This window comes from Ochotona princeps, chromosome 24, assembly GCF_030435755.1.
Source record: "Ochotona princeps isolate mOchPri1 chromosome 24, mOchPri1.hap1, whole genome shotgun sequence".
Lineage (NCBI taxonomy): Eukaryota > Metazoa > Chordata > Mammalia > Lagomorpha > Ochotonidae > Ochotona > Ochotona princeps.
In genome coordinates this window covers 34,004,181-34,021,952 of record NC_080855.1, presented here as the reverse complement: position 1 = coordinate 34,021,952, position 17,772 = coordinate 34,004,181, and the positions used below count along the sequence as shown (strand labels likewise).

The following is a 17,772-nucleotide window of genomic DNA, read 5'->3' as shown; positions in this document are numbered from 1 at the left end:
TAATGGGAATGACTGAAACTCATAAAGTTCTCTCCAGAATCCAGCTAGTCACTCTGAGCAGTGAACTCCAGGGATTTGATCTGGAACATTGAACTTACCACATTGTTTATGAAACTTATTGAGCACTCTAGGAAGAAATTATTTGATTAGCATATATCAATGATGCATAATAATGGGCCACACTATGATGTCTCAATACATCTATACAGCATGTATTGATCAAGTCAGATTAATTAGCACTGACATTGTACACCACTGCTTTACACTTGGGGCCTTTAATCTCTTCTAGCTCTTTATTAAAAACAAACAAAAAAACTGTTAGTATGAACTGCAGTCACCCAGCAGAAAGTGATGTGGAGCATTCACAATTATACCTTCCATTTAGCCATTTTGGGACCTGTTGTCCAATCTTGAAAAACACTACCTCTTCTATTTCTTCTCCACAACTTCACAACAATTTTAATAGGTTTTCTTGAAAATAGCCATTATAACTGGCAGGAGGTTACTTTTCACTGTTGTTTTGACTTGCATTACCTGGTGATTTGAAATATTAACAATTTACTCATATTCTTTTTTTTTTTAATTATTTATTATTTAACTTCAGTAATTACATTGTATTATGTGACACAGTTACATAGATACTTGGGTTCTCCCCACCCCTCCACAAACCCTCCCACCATGGTGGATTCCTCCACCTTATTGCATAACCACAGCTCAATTTCAGTTGAGATTTCCCCATTGCAAGCGTATACCAAACATAGAGTCCAGCATCTTATTGTCCCGTCAAGTTCAACGGCTTCTTAGGTATACCCTCTCTGGTCTGATGACAGAGCCAGCAGAGTATCATCCCAGTCAATTGAAAGCTCCAACATACCATCAGCAAAAATTTACATCATTATGGAATTAATTGACATAGTAATGAGTAACCAATATGTTAAAAGTAAATGCGGGTTCCCAGCCACCTTCTGTGACCACCTCACCTATACTTCAATTTTAGTTTATACACAACATATAACATTCAAAACATAACATGTTATACATAACATCATATCATCTTAAATTAAGGCAAACATGTGGTATTTAACCTTTTGGGATTGGCTCATTTCCCTTAGCATTATGGTTTCCAGTTTGGCCCATTTGGCCACAAAGAACTGCATTTTGTTTTTTTTAATAGCTGAGTCGTATTCCATGGAGTAGATGAATCATAGCTTTCTTATCCAATCCTCTGTTGATGGGCATTTTGGTTGTTTCCATGTTTTTGCAATTACTGATTGTGCTGCTATGAACATAGGAGTGCATGTTGGTTTCTCATAGAACAAGTGTTCTGGATATATTCCTAGGAGTGCTATTGCTGGATCATACGGTATGTTGAATTTGAGTTGTTTGAATATTCTCCATACTGATTTCCATAGAGGCTGTACCAGCCTGCAGCCCCACCAGCAGTGGAGCAGGGTTCCCTTTTTCCCGCAACCTCGCCAACAAGTGTCGTTCGTGCTATTATTCATATGGGCCAGTCTTACTGGTGTTAGGTGGTACCTCATTGATGTTTTAATTTGGATTTCCCTTATTGCCAGGGAACTTGAGCATTTTTTCATATGTTTATTTGCCATTTGGGTTTGTTCCTTTGTGAAGTGTCTGCCCATTTCCCGTGCCCATTTCTTGAGTGGGTTGCTTGTTTTGACATTTTGGTTGTTTTGTAGCTCTTTGTATATTCTGGATATTAGCCCTCTATCACCTATGTCGTGTGCGAAGATCTTCTCCCATTCTGTGGGTTGCCTTTTTACTTTGTTGATTGTTTCTCTAGCTGTACAGAAGCTTCTTAGTTTCATGAGGTCCCAATTGTTTATTTTGGTCTTGATTTCTACTGCATCTGGAGTCTTTTTTAGGAAGTGAGGGCCTACCCCTAAGTGTTCCAGTGTGTTTCCAACATTTTCTTCCAAAAGTTTGAAGGTTTCTGGATGTAGGTTTAGATCTGTTATCCATTTAGATCTGATCTTAGTGTATGGTGAGAGATGTGGATCTATTTTTTTGTTTCTGCAGGCTATCAACCAGTTGTCCCAGCAGCATTTATTGAACAGACCTTCCCATTTGCCTGGGTTGTCGTTTGTCTTTTTGTCAAAGATTATTTGGCTGTATCTGTGTGGGCTTCCTTCTGGTGTTTCTATTCTGCTCCATTGATCTTCCTCTCTATCTTTGTGCCAGTACCACGCTGTTTTGATAACCATTGCCCTATAGTATGTCCAGAGGTCCGGAACTACAAAGCACTGTACTCCAACAAATCAGAAGATCACCAAAAAATGGAAAAGTTCTTAGACTTCTACCACTTGCCAAAACTTAGCCCAGAGGCAACAAACGACCTGAACAAACCCATAACTGAAGTAGAGATTGAATCAGTGATTAAAGACCTCCCAACAAGGAAAAGCCCAGGCCCAGACGGCTTCACTCCAGAATTCTACAAAACATTCCGAACAGAGCTGACCCCAATCCTCTACAAACTCTTCAAAACAATAGAAAAAGAGGCAACCCTTCCAAACTCATTCTATGAAGCCAACATTACCTTAATCCCAAAACCAGACAGAGAACTAACAGAGAAGGAAAACTACAGACCTATCTCTTTGATGAACATTGATGCTAAGATTCTCAACAAAATCCTAGCCAACAGAATTCAAAAACACATCAGACAGATCATTCATCCAGATCAAGTAGGATTCATCCCTGGAATGCAGGGATGGTTCAACATTCGAAAATCTATAAATGTGATACACCACATCCAAAAACTGAAAAACAAGAATCACATGATAGTATCAATAGATGCGGAAAAAGCTTTCGACAAAATCCAACATCACTTCCTACTAAAAACCCTAACCAAGGTAGGCATAGATGGAAAAATCCACAACATAATTAAAGCCATATATGAAAAACCCAACGCCAGCATCATACTGAATGGAGAAAAGCTGGAACCCTTCCCACTGAGATCTGGAACAAGACAGGGATGTCCACTTTCTCCACTACTATTCAACATAGTCCTAGAGGTACTCGCTGAGGCCATAAGACAAGAAAAAGAAATCAGAGGAATCCAAATGGGAAACGAAGAAGTCAAGCTCTCACTATATGCAGATGATATGATTCTTTATGTAGAAGAGCCAAGAGACTCAATACAGAGACTGCTAGAACTTGTACGAGAGTTTGGTAGAGTGGCAGGGTACAAAATTAATGAACAAAAATCAACAGCCATAGTGTATGCGAACAGCCCCAAGATGGAAAAAGACTTAACCAGCAAGATACCATTCAAAATAACAGAGAAAAGTATGAAATATCTGGGAATAAATCTAACCAAAAATGTAGAAGACTTATTTGAAGAAAACTGCAATCTGCTTAAAAAAGAAATTGAACAAGACCTCAAAAGATGGAGTAACATCCCATGCTCCTGGATAGGTAAAATCAATATCATTAAAATGTCTATACTGCCAAAAGCAATATATACATTCAATGCAATCCCAATCAAATTGCCCAAAATATTCTTCATGGAACTGGAAACAATGATCCAAAGGTTCATCTGGAAGCACAAAAAAACCACGGATAGCTAGAACTATCCTGAAGAACAGGAAGTTAGCAGGGGGAATTTACTCATATTCTTTATTCTATTTGGAGGTTCTTTGGAGAACTGTAATTAATTTCTCAGTTTTTGATCAAGGTACATGGGGTTTGCTGTTGAGTTCCGTATATGATCTGGAAAATGATGAACAGAGTTTAAATATCCTCTCCCTGTAATATGCCTTAAGAATCAATCTGGAATTCCTGAAGTGGCATCACACAATGTGTTCATGTGGATGTAAAATGTCAGCCATTGGTTCTCGCTGATTCAGTACCATAGATTGCCATTTCAACACCAAAAATGGATTAGAAGAAAACTTTATAAAGAGATTGGCATATTTAATGGATATTTATTCTAGTAAATACAAACAATAAATTGAAGTATAGGTGAGGTGGTCACAGAAGGTGGCTGGGAACCCGCATTTACTTTTAACATATTGGTTACTCATTACTATGTCAATTAATTCCATAATGATGTAAATTTTTGCTGATGGTATGTTGGAGCTTTCAATTGACTGGGATGATACTCTGCTGGCTCTGTCATCAGACCAGAGAGGGTATACCTAAGAAACCGTTGAACTTGACGGGACAATAAGATGCTGGACTCTATGTTTGGTATACGCTTGCAATGGGGAAATCTCAACTGAACTTGAGCTGTGGTTATGCAATAAGGTGGAGGAATCCACCATGGTGGGAGGGTTTGGGGAGGGGTGGGGAGAACCCAAGTATCTATGTAACTGTGTCACATAATACAATGTAATTACTGAAGTTAAATAATAAATAATTAAAAAAAAAAAAAAAAAATGTCACTACTAAGGCGACATCATTTATTCAAATATTTTTATTAGTATTGTTGATAAACTACTAAGAATGATAAATTGTGTGATCCAGCTAAACAGGGATGAGAGGACTAAAAGAAGATGAAGAGAGGTGATTAAGAACAACCAGAGAGTTTGAATCTACATATCTGGCACTGATTTAGTCAGCTCCTCTTTATTACACAAAAGAGAATACTCTGCACACACAGATGGCTCAATGTGCCTATTCCCTGCAATGCTTCTTTGTGTGCCACAGGTTAGTTACAACATTATTTCTTACCATTATTATCAAAATGCATTAAGGTCTCTGGTGTTTTGCATGCATCTTCCATGAAGAGCAAACACAAAGTCCACAGATAATGAAGCACAATGTACAGTTCAATTTCTTGACACAACCTTTAGAATAATGGGCTTCTCAGGCTTGAGGATTCCTTTTGTGGTTAATTTAAGGGGCATCTGCAACAATGAAGTAATCATACAGAGAAGGAGAAAATTAAGCACAATCAATAACAGAATCAAAACAGAAAAGCTACAAGAATAACGATACTGAAAAATGCTAACATCATTCCTGACCATACGGTTGACACATTTAGAAAAGTCTCATGAAGTTAATATGTCTATGTTGAAACGTAAATTACTCTTGAGTGGATAACATATTTCAAGTGTATAAATAATTCTGACCTTATGGAAAATAATTTGCATTTTGCAATGCAAAAAAAATATGTGCTTTTTGTTTCTAACATTCCCTCTTGTTTTCCAACTGTACTATGAATTGTGAATGCAGGAATTCTGAAGTTCTGAAGAGCTTTCATGAATCCTCTTAGCTCCATTATCAGGGATCCATTCAATTAGTATGGGAAAGCATGCAGTAGGTCTCATCTCAGTAAAGACAAGCTGCAGCAACTCCTCACAGACATGAGCAAGAGCAGTATGAAGATGACTGGAAGCCTGCCAAGGAGGAGGTATCCCATAGCACATGTGGTGATTCCATTTCTTCACACACTTATAAACTTACATACTGAATTTCAGTTGGTGACCAATTCCACTCTCCTAGGTTCCTCTGCAGAAAACATACTGAGGTCAAGGAGATGAATATTAAATGCAACTTAAACTCTAGACATAAGTTTCTTAGGGCCTTCCCTGGCAGGAATCAATGTGCCCATACTCTGTAATGATACTCTGCCATAGCTCATCACAGGACCAAATCCAGAGAAAGATGGAAAAAGATGAACACTGGACAGCTCCTGACAACCACTGGAACTGGGATTGTTAGCAGCCATTCCACACAATCACATGGCAGTTCAAACCTCTGTTACTGCATTTTCATGGTATTAACAGTTTGCATTTGAAGATAGAATCAAGAAGGCTATAAACTGAAACATCCTGGGAGAGGAATTAAAAACACCAAATCAAAAGTAATTGTAAAAATGCTAATATTCACCTGAGGGTTACAAAAGTATGTACTTCAGAACATCAAAATATAACAATTAATTTGCCTTCTAAGGCATAGGCAAAGTCACAGATTGGTTCTCATCTATCTTGATCGTCACATTGAAGTTCTGAAACAAACCTGACATATGTGATGCTGATGATCAAATATAATGAGCTATTGATTCTCACTGATTCTGTTCTATAAATTCTCACATTAATGGACATGAAGGCAGAAGATCATTGTTTACTATGAACATAACAAGTGATCATATTTAAATTTGAAATTCCACTTATACACATACATTGGAGAAATACACAGATCTCTTGGTAATATTGTTTCAAGTAAATTCCAAATCAAAGTCAAATCATTCTTGAAGCATGTTTTTTGCATGCTATCAGTGGGATGAGCCCCCTAAAACACATTATTGAAGATTTATTCAAGGACAAAAGTGACACTCAAGAGTATAGATTTAGGGCAGCATTCAGGGATGTAGGAAAAGCAGAATCAAACCTAATGATGTAATGACAAAATATTCTATTCGAACACAACAGTGTTCAGTTTAAAAAAAAAAAATGCCAGAAAAGCATTCTCATTACATGAAGTACACTAACCTGAGTTTCCTCACAAGGCTTGAAGGAGAAGTTCTGTATTAATCTGACGAGAGCAAGCTTTACATTTATGAGAGCAAACCTCATGCCAATGCAACTTCGAGGACCAGCTCCAAAGGGAAGGTATGTGTAAGGATTGATTTTGTCCTTGTTTTTCTTATTGAACCTGATTCCACAACAGAAATGAGCACACGTTAGTGATGTGTAGAACCACAAGAATCACTTAGTTGGAGTTATCAATTGGACCTTTGAAATGATTATGGCTTGGCCATTCAAATCTTACTGTTATTGAGCTTTAAGAGTTCTATATTCGAGAGCTGTTCCAGTTAGCAATTACCCTCACCACACAGGACTTTCCTGTCTCGCTGGTGAGATAATGTGAGTGCTATTTAAAAAGACACTTACCTTTGCACTTTAAAATTACGTTGAAGGTGGTGATGAGAAGTAAGAATGGTGGAAGGGAAAGCGGGTTCCTGCTTCAACTGACAACCATATGGACATATGTTAACTAAGGAAGATGATGCCTCTTAGTATCTAAACTAAACTACCCCTATTTTCTCTCTTCTCCAACCTCCTTCCCACCTGTCTTCCTCCTCATTCTCTTTCACCTTTCTTTCACTACACTCCTTATCCATAGTCTTATTCTCTTTCCAAATTCTCCATCAAATACTCCTTGACATTACTCCCCACCAGCATACTCCTTCTCTCTTGCCATAATTGTTTAAGTGAAATACTGACATGACATTTGATGCTATCATACTTCAATAACATCAGTGATATGTATCTCTTCAATCAGGTCATAAATTATTTGAATATAGGACCTGGAGGCGTGGCCTAGCAGCTAAAGTCCTCGCCTTGAATGCCCCGGGATCCCATATGGGTGCTGGTTCTAATCCCGGCAGCCATGCTTCCCATCCAACTCCCTGCTTGTGGCCTGGGAAAGCAGTTGAGGATGGCCCAATGCATTGGGGCACTGCACCCACATTGGAGACCAGGAGGAGGTTCCAGGTTCCCAGCTTCAGATCGGCGCGCACTGGCCCGTTGTGGCTCACTTGTGGAGTGAATCATCGGACGGAAGATCTTCCTCTCTGTCTCTCCTCCTCTCTGTATATCTGACTTTGTAATAAAAATAATAAATCTTTAAAAAATTATTTGAACATAAAGCCATCATTTATTCATAGAATTCCTGGATAGTTCATGGTATTGAGAAGATAATGTTTATATTGGGAAAATGACCATGGAATATTGTTCTTTGACTTTAAAATAGAGTTACAGTTTTGTACAATATTCTTAGGTTTCTATAGGTTTTTTTCTTTTTGAAAGATTAATCTATCATTTTTTATTGGGAAGTCAGATATACATATAGGAGGAGTGACAGAGAGGGAGATCCCCATCTGCTCTTTCACTCCCAAAGTGGCCACAATTGCTGTAGCTGAGCCAATTCAAAGACAGGAACCAGAAGTCTCCTCTAAGTCTTCCACATGAGTTCAGGTTCATAACACCCTGGTCCATCCTTGATTGCCTCCCTGGACATTAGCAAGGAGCCAGATAGGAAACAGGGCTTCCAGACACTAACCAGCACTCACATGAAATCCCGGTGTGTGCAAGGCAAAAACTGCAGCTGCTATGCCAATGCACTGGGGCACTATTGGTTGCTTTGCTCACAATATCTTATCAACAGAGGGAGGGCAGCAAATATTTTAGTCACAATAGCATATCATCAGAGCAAAGTAGTGTATGAGAGAGCTGACATAGGTGATGGGTATTTGTATAAGTATTAGGCCCATGCAGATGCAGTATAAGTGCCCCCAAAGACTTGTATTTCTCTATTACATATGGGAATATTTCAAACATTCTCCAGCTTCAACATTGATAACATCCAATGTTCTCATTGTTTGGCCCAAGCACTGACACTTAAAGGTTGATGACTAAAGTAATCGAAGAGAACCCTACGTACTTATCACCGAACATGAACGAAGCTACAGAAAGTAGAAATCCTGGCCTCAGGATACAAAGAATTCATGGCTTTGAAAACAAAGGGTTATGTGAACACTAATTTACTTGACTTATAGTTACCACATGAGCATTCTGTGCCATCAGTAGGGACAACATGCCCATAATAAAATTTCTGTCAACAGAAAGTCCATCTGTATGTAATAAAAATGTCTGCATCCCAAGACTTCTGACTTGCCAGCCAGTGTTCTACAAATTTCTTCATTTTCCTTACCAAAACAACAATGGTAGCTGATCAACCATTTCCAAAGTGTACAATATCCAAAAACCTGACCTATATTACTACTTCCAAGAGTAGCAAACAGTTTTGAGAGCCAGTGACTTCACACTGAAAGAAGGATTCGCTCACTGTTAAGTAAGTTTGTTGGCTGCCAGAAGATAGCACATAGAACCAGGATCAGGGTACCCAGACTCTCCTGACCTGACTGACTCTTCTGTCCATCCACAATGAGGACTTCTCATTAGCACAGCCTGTGGTTTTACAATTGCTTTACAGGAAGAGGACACCAGATTCAAGGTGGAAAGCTTTTCTATAAGTACTGTGACATTTCACAGGCAATGTAATTAGCATAGGAAAACTGGAAAGAATTTTTAAAAGACTGTACACCTAAAATAAACTATAGTTAATAAATTACAGCTAAATGCAAATATTGCAAAAACTATATGAATATTTATATGTATATACTTTCTATGTATATCAGTAGACGACAGCATCCAGGATCCACAATAACACACAATTCACACACTCAAGTCCCTAATAGAAAATTGCATAGCATTTTCAGAGCCTCCTGTGTAATTTAAGCTCACCAGATGCAACAATGGTCTGGATTTAAGGATGACAATAGTACCCTTTCTCCAGTTATCACTTTGAACAATTTTGAAAACAATCATTATTTTTCCATAAGAAAAGCTTCTAAAAATAATGGATACAAATGATTCTATTCTCACGCATTCCTTGTCTTCACACAGATTTACCACATATGCTTGAACTAGATTGTTTCAGCATAGGTTCCCCTTTCCAGGGATCCTGTACCTTTCAGGGCGGAATTCACAAGGCTCTGTCCAGTACTTCGGATTCCGGTGGAGGACATACATCGGAATTGCCACAATTGTCCCTTTGGGAATGAATACCCCATTTATTTCAACGTCTTTCTTGCATGCCCTATTGATTCTGCTGCCAACTGGGTATAATCTGAATGATTCATTCACCACCATGTCCAGATATTCCATCTGCATGACAACATCAGATGTGACAAGTGTCTGGGTAGAAAGAAACACATTTTGACAAAATGAGATTTGAAATTAAAACAGATGTGTCCTCCATCCTGTTTAATGAACAGTGCATTCAGATGTGGAAAGTAGTTGTGAACAAGGAGATTTTGAGGACAAACCCCTAACCAGGCCCAGAAAACACGAGCATGGCCTTACAAAACTCATGCTGCCTCATGTGTATGAAAGAGATAAAAATTGGGCATGGTGTGGTTGCCTAATGGCTAAAGAACTCGCCTTGCATGTGCCGGGGTCCTCTATGGGTGCTGGATCTAAATAGGGCAGCCCCACTTCTCCTCCAGGTCCCTACTTGTGGCCTGGGACAGCAGTTGAGGACAGCCCAAGGCCTTGGGATTCTGCACCCGCATGGGAGACCCAAAAGAAGCTCCTGGCTCCTGGCTTCAGATTGGCTCATTTCTGGCTGTTGCAGCCATTTGGAGAATCAATCATTAGATTGAAGATCTTCCTCTCTGTCTCTGCTCCTCTCTGTATATCCAATTTTCAATTTAAAAAAAATGACAAAGCATTTTTAAAAAGACAGAGTAGAACACTGTGCTTAAAAAAATATGCAAAGTCACAGCCACCTCTCAAAAAGAGGCTACAGCACTGCCAACAAAATGGAATGTTAAAAGCAGAGAATCCCTTAATCTACCTCAGAATTTTCTCCTCAAAAATGCTGGTTAGAAACTGCTTTGACCCCATATAAAATATTGGAAAGGGCCAAGATTGGCATGTAGCAGGTGAAACCACCACTTGCAATGACACCATCCCTCATGAAGGTCAGGAGGTATCTATTCCATTTTCATCCATCTCACAGATAATGATCTGGAAATGGCAACATACTACATTCCAGGACTTTCTGCCCTGGTCACCATTAAGGGAGACCATCAGCAACTCTGACTGTTGCCTTCATCCTGATGTCACACTTGGCATTGTGTACATAAAGGAGTGGCAAGAAAATGAAATATCTCCCTATCCCTCCTTCTCTTTTTCTAATTGTCCTACTAGGTACCCATTATATATATATATATAATCGGTATATATATATATATATATAATGGGTATATATATATATATATATATATATATATATATATATATTGGGTACATATATATATATTAATATGACAATAAATTCAGGTCAAGTGAGGTTCTACAGAGAAAAGAAAACACTTGCACTCCACATATTATTTCTAGAACAGTCCCTCATGCATAGCTTAAGGCTGTGTTTATCTGGCCATCAAACAGCCATGCCACGCTGGATTTCAGGCTCCTTCACAATCGACAGCAGACACCCTGGATCATCTCATGTCTTCTTTAACACTGGTGGTGTGAATGGAGGATGAGAATGGCAGGAAACAGAACAGAGTCTGCCACCCTGGCCAGCCCTGAACAGCCCTGGCCAGCTTCACTCATGCAACAGCTCTACAAGACAAAATCCAGCCAAATAAAGCAGACCAAATGGCCACAGACTTGAGTAACAAAGACTCCTTCTAGGTGCCATTGTGGATTCTTGTAACTGACACATAGGACAAACACTGACTTACAAAGTTGTTGTAGTTCTGTGAGTAGCACCTTCATCCCTTTTTCCCCATGAGTTTTTCTCTTTAGATTATTCCTTTACTGGTAAATGAAGTATCTTCACTGCATACTTTGCAAGCAGTCCCCTGAACAGTGCTCTGGAGGCATTCTACCAAGACACTACTCCTGCCCCACAGTGCACCCATCCCAAGTACCACTCATTCACTCACCTTATTGGGAAAAGCTGCATCAACCTCCTGCTGCAGTTTCTGCTGAATATCAGGGTGAGTGGCCAATAAATACATGGTGAAAGAAAGAGTATTGCTAGTGGTCTCATAGCCACCAAAAAGAAAAGCAATTGACTGGGCTACCAATTCTGTATCAGTCAGAGCTAACAAAAGAAGAAAAACATTTTAAGCAAAGTAGGTCATTGTGAATCACCCTATAGTAGATGAAAAACATTCATATATGAACAGATGTTATTGTACATCAAGTTAAGCTACTGCCTACAAAGACAGTATTGCATTTGACTGCTGGATTCACGTCCAGGTTCCTGATTCCAATTCAGCATTGTGGTAGTGATTCCAGAAAGGAATAAATATATGGCTACACTACTTGTGCCCCTGAACATGCACAGTAGATTTCCAGGTTCCTGGATTATCCCTGGCCAGCCCCAGCCATGGCAGCCATGTGTGGAATCAACCAGTGATGGAGGAATACTCACTCTCTGGTTCCCAATTTAGTTCTTATTTTAAATAAATAAATACTTAAAGGAACAAAAAGATTTCAAAAGTTTCAAAATTCTTGTAGGAAAAAAACGTGTAAGTACCCAGCAGGTTGGCTCAATTGGCTAATGCTTCACCTCCCATTGCCAGCATCACATTGCCAGTACTTATCCCAGCTCTTCTACTTCCCATCTAGCTCCCTGCTTACAGCCTGGGAAAGCAACAGAGTAGGATCAAAGGTAAGGGTTATGCAATGGCAAGGAAGAGTATGAAAAAGCCCCTGACTCTCGGTTTAGGATTGGCTAAACTCTTGCCATTGTGGCCCTTAGAGAGTGAATCAGTGGTTCAAGTCTTTTCTGTCTTTCCTTTACTCTGTAAATCTGATTAGCATTTCCAATGACATTTTTAAAAAGAAAAAAAAAATAAAGAAGAAATTCAATGTCAACAGATGAATGTTATTCACACAGTCAGGAAAAAAATATTTCCTTGAGTTCACTTTATCCCAGTCTATCCCATGCACTGCTATCCTCTCTTTATTACACTATCCTTACCACCAATTCAGTTAGGTGATGTCAGGACAAAGCTTCCCTGTCACACATGCGCAGTGCAACCAGTACACCATTTGGATAATATGCGGTAGCATTGTCCTTAAGGAAAATACATTAAATTCTACTTAAAGTATTTGAAAACACTGAGTGTAAAATAATAAGACTTTACTGAATAAAAACTAAAGGATGTTTCACTTATGTATATGTGAGTTAAATTATGGGGACAAGAAGGGGCTACAGATAAAATTGTGACATTTAGAATGTAGTCCAATGATGAACTGCACCTAGGAGCTCATGAAAAATTCAGATTTCCAGCAACAATTACACAGGACAACATGGAAATTCTTCATAACTCTGAAAATAAATCTACCATCTGACACAGCCATTTCTCCCTCTGAGTTTCCCATGCATTCTTGGTTACCTTTGTAGGAATCAACTTCCTTGGAATTCTGGGAGTTAATCAGGAGTTGCAGAAAGTCCACTCGGTGCTGAAAGAGAGGTCAAAGACAAGATAACCCCATATCAGAAGTCCATCAGGAGCTCAGCACTGCGGCTGCTCTCTGAGGAGACCACACTCAAGTCTAGAGGTCTGCCTGGAGTGGCCTGAGTCATCATCTTAATGCTATATCTCAAAACGATCATATGGTTGAAACCCCAAAACCTGGGGGAAAAAAGAACATCCTCATGCAAGTAGCATCAGATTTACCTTTTTGTTATCTTTGAGACGTTCTTCTTTAATCTTTTCAACAAAGGTTTTCAAAAAATCTGTAACATCTCTGGGGTACCTACTGATATTCAATGCTTCACATACTGGGGTAAGGAAAGGAAAGAGTGCTACAGGAGAAAGAAAAACAAAAGAAATGATAATGAAAAGCAAAATTTATGTTACACAATTACAATCTCTGAATCAGGACAGTGAAAGTCCTCAGGGTTCTCAACAAGGAAGCATTCCCTCACCATTTTCTTTAGTTTTCCAGAACAAACACTGAGCAATTGCACAACTACATACAGAGGCCATTGCTAGAATGGACCATCAATGGCCTTTTCTCCATTTTTGCAATGAAAGGGCCCTTGACTGAAACTCACTAGATGGAATGGCACAAGTGACTGCAAATGAAGAACAGGGTACTGAACAAATTCCTTAAAATGAACTGTAGACCCATGGTGATGCAACTTAGAAAACAACCTAAGAGAAATCTAATCAGAAGTGCAATGACCAAGAGCAAACGAAGAGACAGGCACAATGAATATTATAATGCCTCCCCCACAAAAAGAAGTAAAAAATTTTATCAACTGTGAAGTAAACTGAGGAATGCATTGAGGAAATGGGGGCTAAAGAATTTTAAAATTGACATTCCTTTGCTGAGATGGTGAGGGGATGGGAGTCTGAGGATATGGGCTTGGTAGGGGGAGGAGGACACATCACCAGTGGGGCACATGAAGGCCTTAGAGTTCACATCTAAGCAGGCAAACAAACCTGGAGAATTCCTCATGTTCTTGGTGCCAGGTGAGGTGAGGATAGGGGCAGGCAGAGCCACAGGGCAACATGCTGCCCTGGCGTGCTTGTTGACCAGGCCTGGAATACTTCAATAGGCATGAATTATGGGTGGGTAAAGGGGTAAAGCAATAGGCTAGCACATGTACCAGGAGCTTGGGACTTCACTGGACAGGTAAAGCTGTGGACCAGCACACCACTCACTACGCTTGCAAAGGTTGAGCTGCAGAACACAGGCACTGATGGGCACAATGATTGTGGATTCATTAGGGAAAGGGGTAAAGGGATATGGGGAAGGCAGGACTACTCAGGGAGTTTGTTGCAGTAAGAAACGATTCCTGAGGAACTCCCAGCAACAAGGCCATTGTACTTGAGAGCTGACCATATGGAGGGAGAGGCTAGGTCTGGGTCTGACTGATGGACTGCAAAATGGCAGAACTGAGTTGGGCTTGTTAGCATGAAACACTGCTGACCACCACATGCCAGCTCACACAAAAGCTAGGGCTAGGGTCCTTCCTGGCAGGATTAGATCACAGTATCTGATAGTCAGTGCCATTATAGGGGAAGGGTAACATTAGGCTGGCCCGTGACACCAGCACAATAGAGAAGCAGGTCCAGGGGTCGATTCTGTGGGCGATATGTGGGCCTAATCCTGTGGGATCACAAATACTGCTGGTTAGCCTGAGATTTGGGATAATGCTGGGCTGAACTAGGCATGACCATGAAACCTGCCAGCACTCATGTATAGTGGGGGTAGGAACAGGCACAGCAGGTTCCAGTTGCAGCACCTGTATATGCACCACAAAACAGGGTATGGGGCAAATCAGACCAAAACATTAACCAGCTCATGAAAAGGCTGGGATAAAAGGGCAAGCTATGCCAGGTATGGATCTATACCACCTGGCATGTGTGAGATCTAGGTCTGGAATTGGACAAGGTGAGGAACTTTGGAAACTCCCCTGGTGGGCCATCGTTCTCGCTAGTGAACACATGTCTCAGGTCTGGATAATGGGCATGCTTTGCATGGTAGCTCCACCCAATGACAAGTGTGGAATGGTTTTGAAAGGCTGTGGAACAGGCAGGGCCAAGCAAACCTTAACGAAATGACAAGCACAAAAAATATGCAGTAGTTTGGGTCATGCCAGGCTTGGCTATCATACCTACCAGTGTACATGAGGCAGAGATGGGAATAGACTGAATAAGGCCTGGATGCAGCACTACCTACAAAAGTTGTGAGTAGGGCCAGCCAAGTCAGGCTAGGCTATGGCATCTGAAGGCAAAGCGCAAGACAGGGGAGGGGATATACCAAACTGGACCAGAGCAACGAGTGCCATGCACATCATCTGTGCCTGGAAACAAGCCTGGTTGCAGAGTTAAGGGGATGCCCAGGCTGAATAATGTCATATCTGGTGAGTGTAAGGTTAGAGTGGGGGCTGTAATCTGGTCTGGACATGGCTGCAATGTATCTCGGCAAGGGTGTGGACTACATATGGTGTGTGACAGACTAGATTACAATTCAGAACCCACTGGTGCTCATGAGAACCAGGGTGGATAAAGGACAGCCATGCGTGAGCCATGCCTGGGTGTGGACCAGGCTTTGGTGGGCTAAGCACCCAACAATGTGTGAGGTCAGGTCAGGAAAGGCCATTGTTCCTGTTAGGACAGGGCATATTTTAAGTTGGCTGGGCATGGACGCACCTGTATGTGAGAGACCTGGCACTGGAACAGTATCTGAGGGAGGAGCTTAGGGAACTCCTCTGTTGGTACACAGTCCCTGCAGGTAAACACAAGATTCAATGCAGGAAGCAGCCAAGACCAGGCCAGTTTATGGCTCAGGTCTGTGGCAAGCCAGGATGGGCCAATTCATATGACCCTCTGGCGAATCTGAACACAACAATGCAGTGTGGGTTGGACAAGTTGGACCATAATACCAACCAGTTCACGTTATGGCCAGGACGGGAGGAGGAAAGCAAGGCTGAGCCATGGTAGAACACCAACTGTCAAATGCCGATGTGAGGGGCTCATGCTAGACTGTAAAACATTTAAAGCAGGGCCTGGCGGTGTGGCCTAGCAGCTAAAGTCCTCGCTTTGAAAGCCCTGGGATCCCATATGGGGGCTGGTTCTAGTCCTGACAGCTCCAGTTCCCATCCAGCTCACTGCTTGTGGCCTGGGAAAGCAGTCAAGGATGGCCCAAAACTTTGGGACCCTGCACCCGCACATGGGAGAGCCTGAAGAGGTTCCTGGATCTCGGCTTCGGATCGGCATAGCACCAGTCCATTGCGGCTCACTTGGGGAGTGAATCATCGGACGAAAGATCTTCCTCTCTGTCTCTCCTCCTCTCTGTATATCTGATTTTGTAATAAAATAAATAAATCTTTAAAAAAAACATTTAAAGCAATAAAGAACAGCACACAGTGATCAAAGAATCCAAACAGCAAGAAGAGATCAACTGACAGGTTTATTAGGATTTTTTTTTCAACTCTAAATTTACTTGTTTTTTCTCTTGCTTTGCTTTGCTACTCTGAGCAAAACAGTGCTTGTTCAACTTCTTTTTAAAAATAGCTTTTTCCTGAGAACCAGGACTAGAGGCAGACCTGACTAGACAGGTGCTGATACACACTGGCAAGAGTGTAGGGTGGAGGGTGGAGTCAGCTGAGATGAGTTAGGCTGCAATGGCCAATTATGTGTACAAGAGCTGAAGGGAAGGTAAGACAGACTGGACCAATCCATTGCACATGCTGGCAGACACAGAAACTAGGACTCAGGTCCAGCTCAGTGGAAGTTTTTGGAGGTCACTCTGAGTGGACTGTAGTTCCCAATGGTGTACATGAGGGCTAACTATGTGGAGGACAGGGTTGGGGTAGGCCACAGCACTCATTCTTTTGTGTAAGAAATGGGACTGGAGAAAACCAAGCTGGTGGAATAAGGTTATGACACATTTAAATAGACAAATATTAGCCAGGGTCAAGCAGAGAGGACACCTACCAGGAAATAGGAGAGGACAGACTAACATCAGAGGGGCATTTGGAGACTGATAGACACAGTAAAGCAGTGAATACAATGGTGTGGTGCTACAATGACTGAATACAGCAGTAGCATTCAGCAAGTGGTGATCTGAACTGCACCAGGAGCCAGAAATCCACCAGAAAGCAAGTGAGAAGTGGGACTCCTTGAGAACTCAGGAGGTGAACCCAGTCAAAGCATTGCCCAACCTGCTGGTTTGTTTGAGTTGACCAGGAGCAGAGACAGAGCAGCAAATTTCAAATAGGTGGTGCGGGAACAGGGTGGATTTTATAAACTAAGTCCACTAAAGCCAAATCGAGTGCCCTCTTGTGTAGGGAGGTAATGGCTACGGGACAGAACTGTGCATGAACTAAGTTGTAAGTGAACACATTTGTGGCTCAATGAACTACAACAATGTGCCATCCTTCAAATTTCACCCAAAATGGGTCCAGGTGGCCCCCAAACCTAATGGCCAGCAGATGAAGAACTCCACAAGTTTCACATGAGCTGTCATTTGGTACAATGTGGCAAAAGCTTTGCCACTGTAGGGACAAGAGTGAGCTGCACATATGCTATCATCTTGGGAATTACGTGAACTGAAACTGGGAGAAGCATTCAACAGGCAATGGTGCAAGAATAATGCAGGGTTACAGGAAAGAGAGAGATCAATGTTGAAACCTCTTGAGCAAAACCCTTGAGGCATGCTCCAATTCAAGGACTTTGCAATGACATCTGTTGCTATGCCC

At 41.1% G+C, this 17,772-nt stretch overlaps 1 protein-coding gene across 1 annotated transcript in view; it reads right to left on the bottom strand.

Moving 5' to 3' along the window:
* Positions 1 to 4,790: 4,790 nt before the first annotated feature.
* The window catches only part of LOC131483199 (cytochrome P450 3A6-like), a gene marked incomplete at its 5' end in the record, with an annotated part of 48,600 nt that continues 35,618 nt past the window's right edge, over positions 4,791 to 17,772 (bottom strand). The window contains 6 exons of the mRNA XM_058680605.1: positions 4,791 to 4,868; positions 6,456 to 6,618; positions 9,499 to 9,725; positions 11,486 to 11,646; positions 12,950 to 13,016; positions 13,235 to 13,362. Coding sequence (XP_058536588.1) covers positions 4,791 to 4,868; positions 6,456 to 6,618; positions 9,499 to 9,725; positions 11,486 to 11,646; positions 12,950 to 13,016; positions 13,235 to 13,362 — 824 coding nt within the window. The remainder of the gene's footprint in view (positions 4,869 to 6,455; positions 6,619 to 9,498; positions 9,726 to 11,485; positions 11,647 to 12,949; positions 13,017 to 13,234; positions 13,363 to 17,772) is intronic.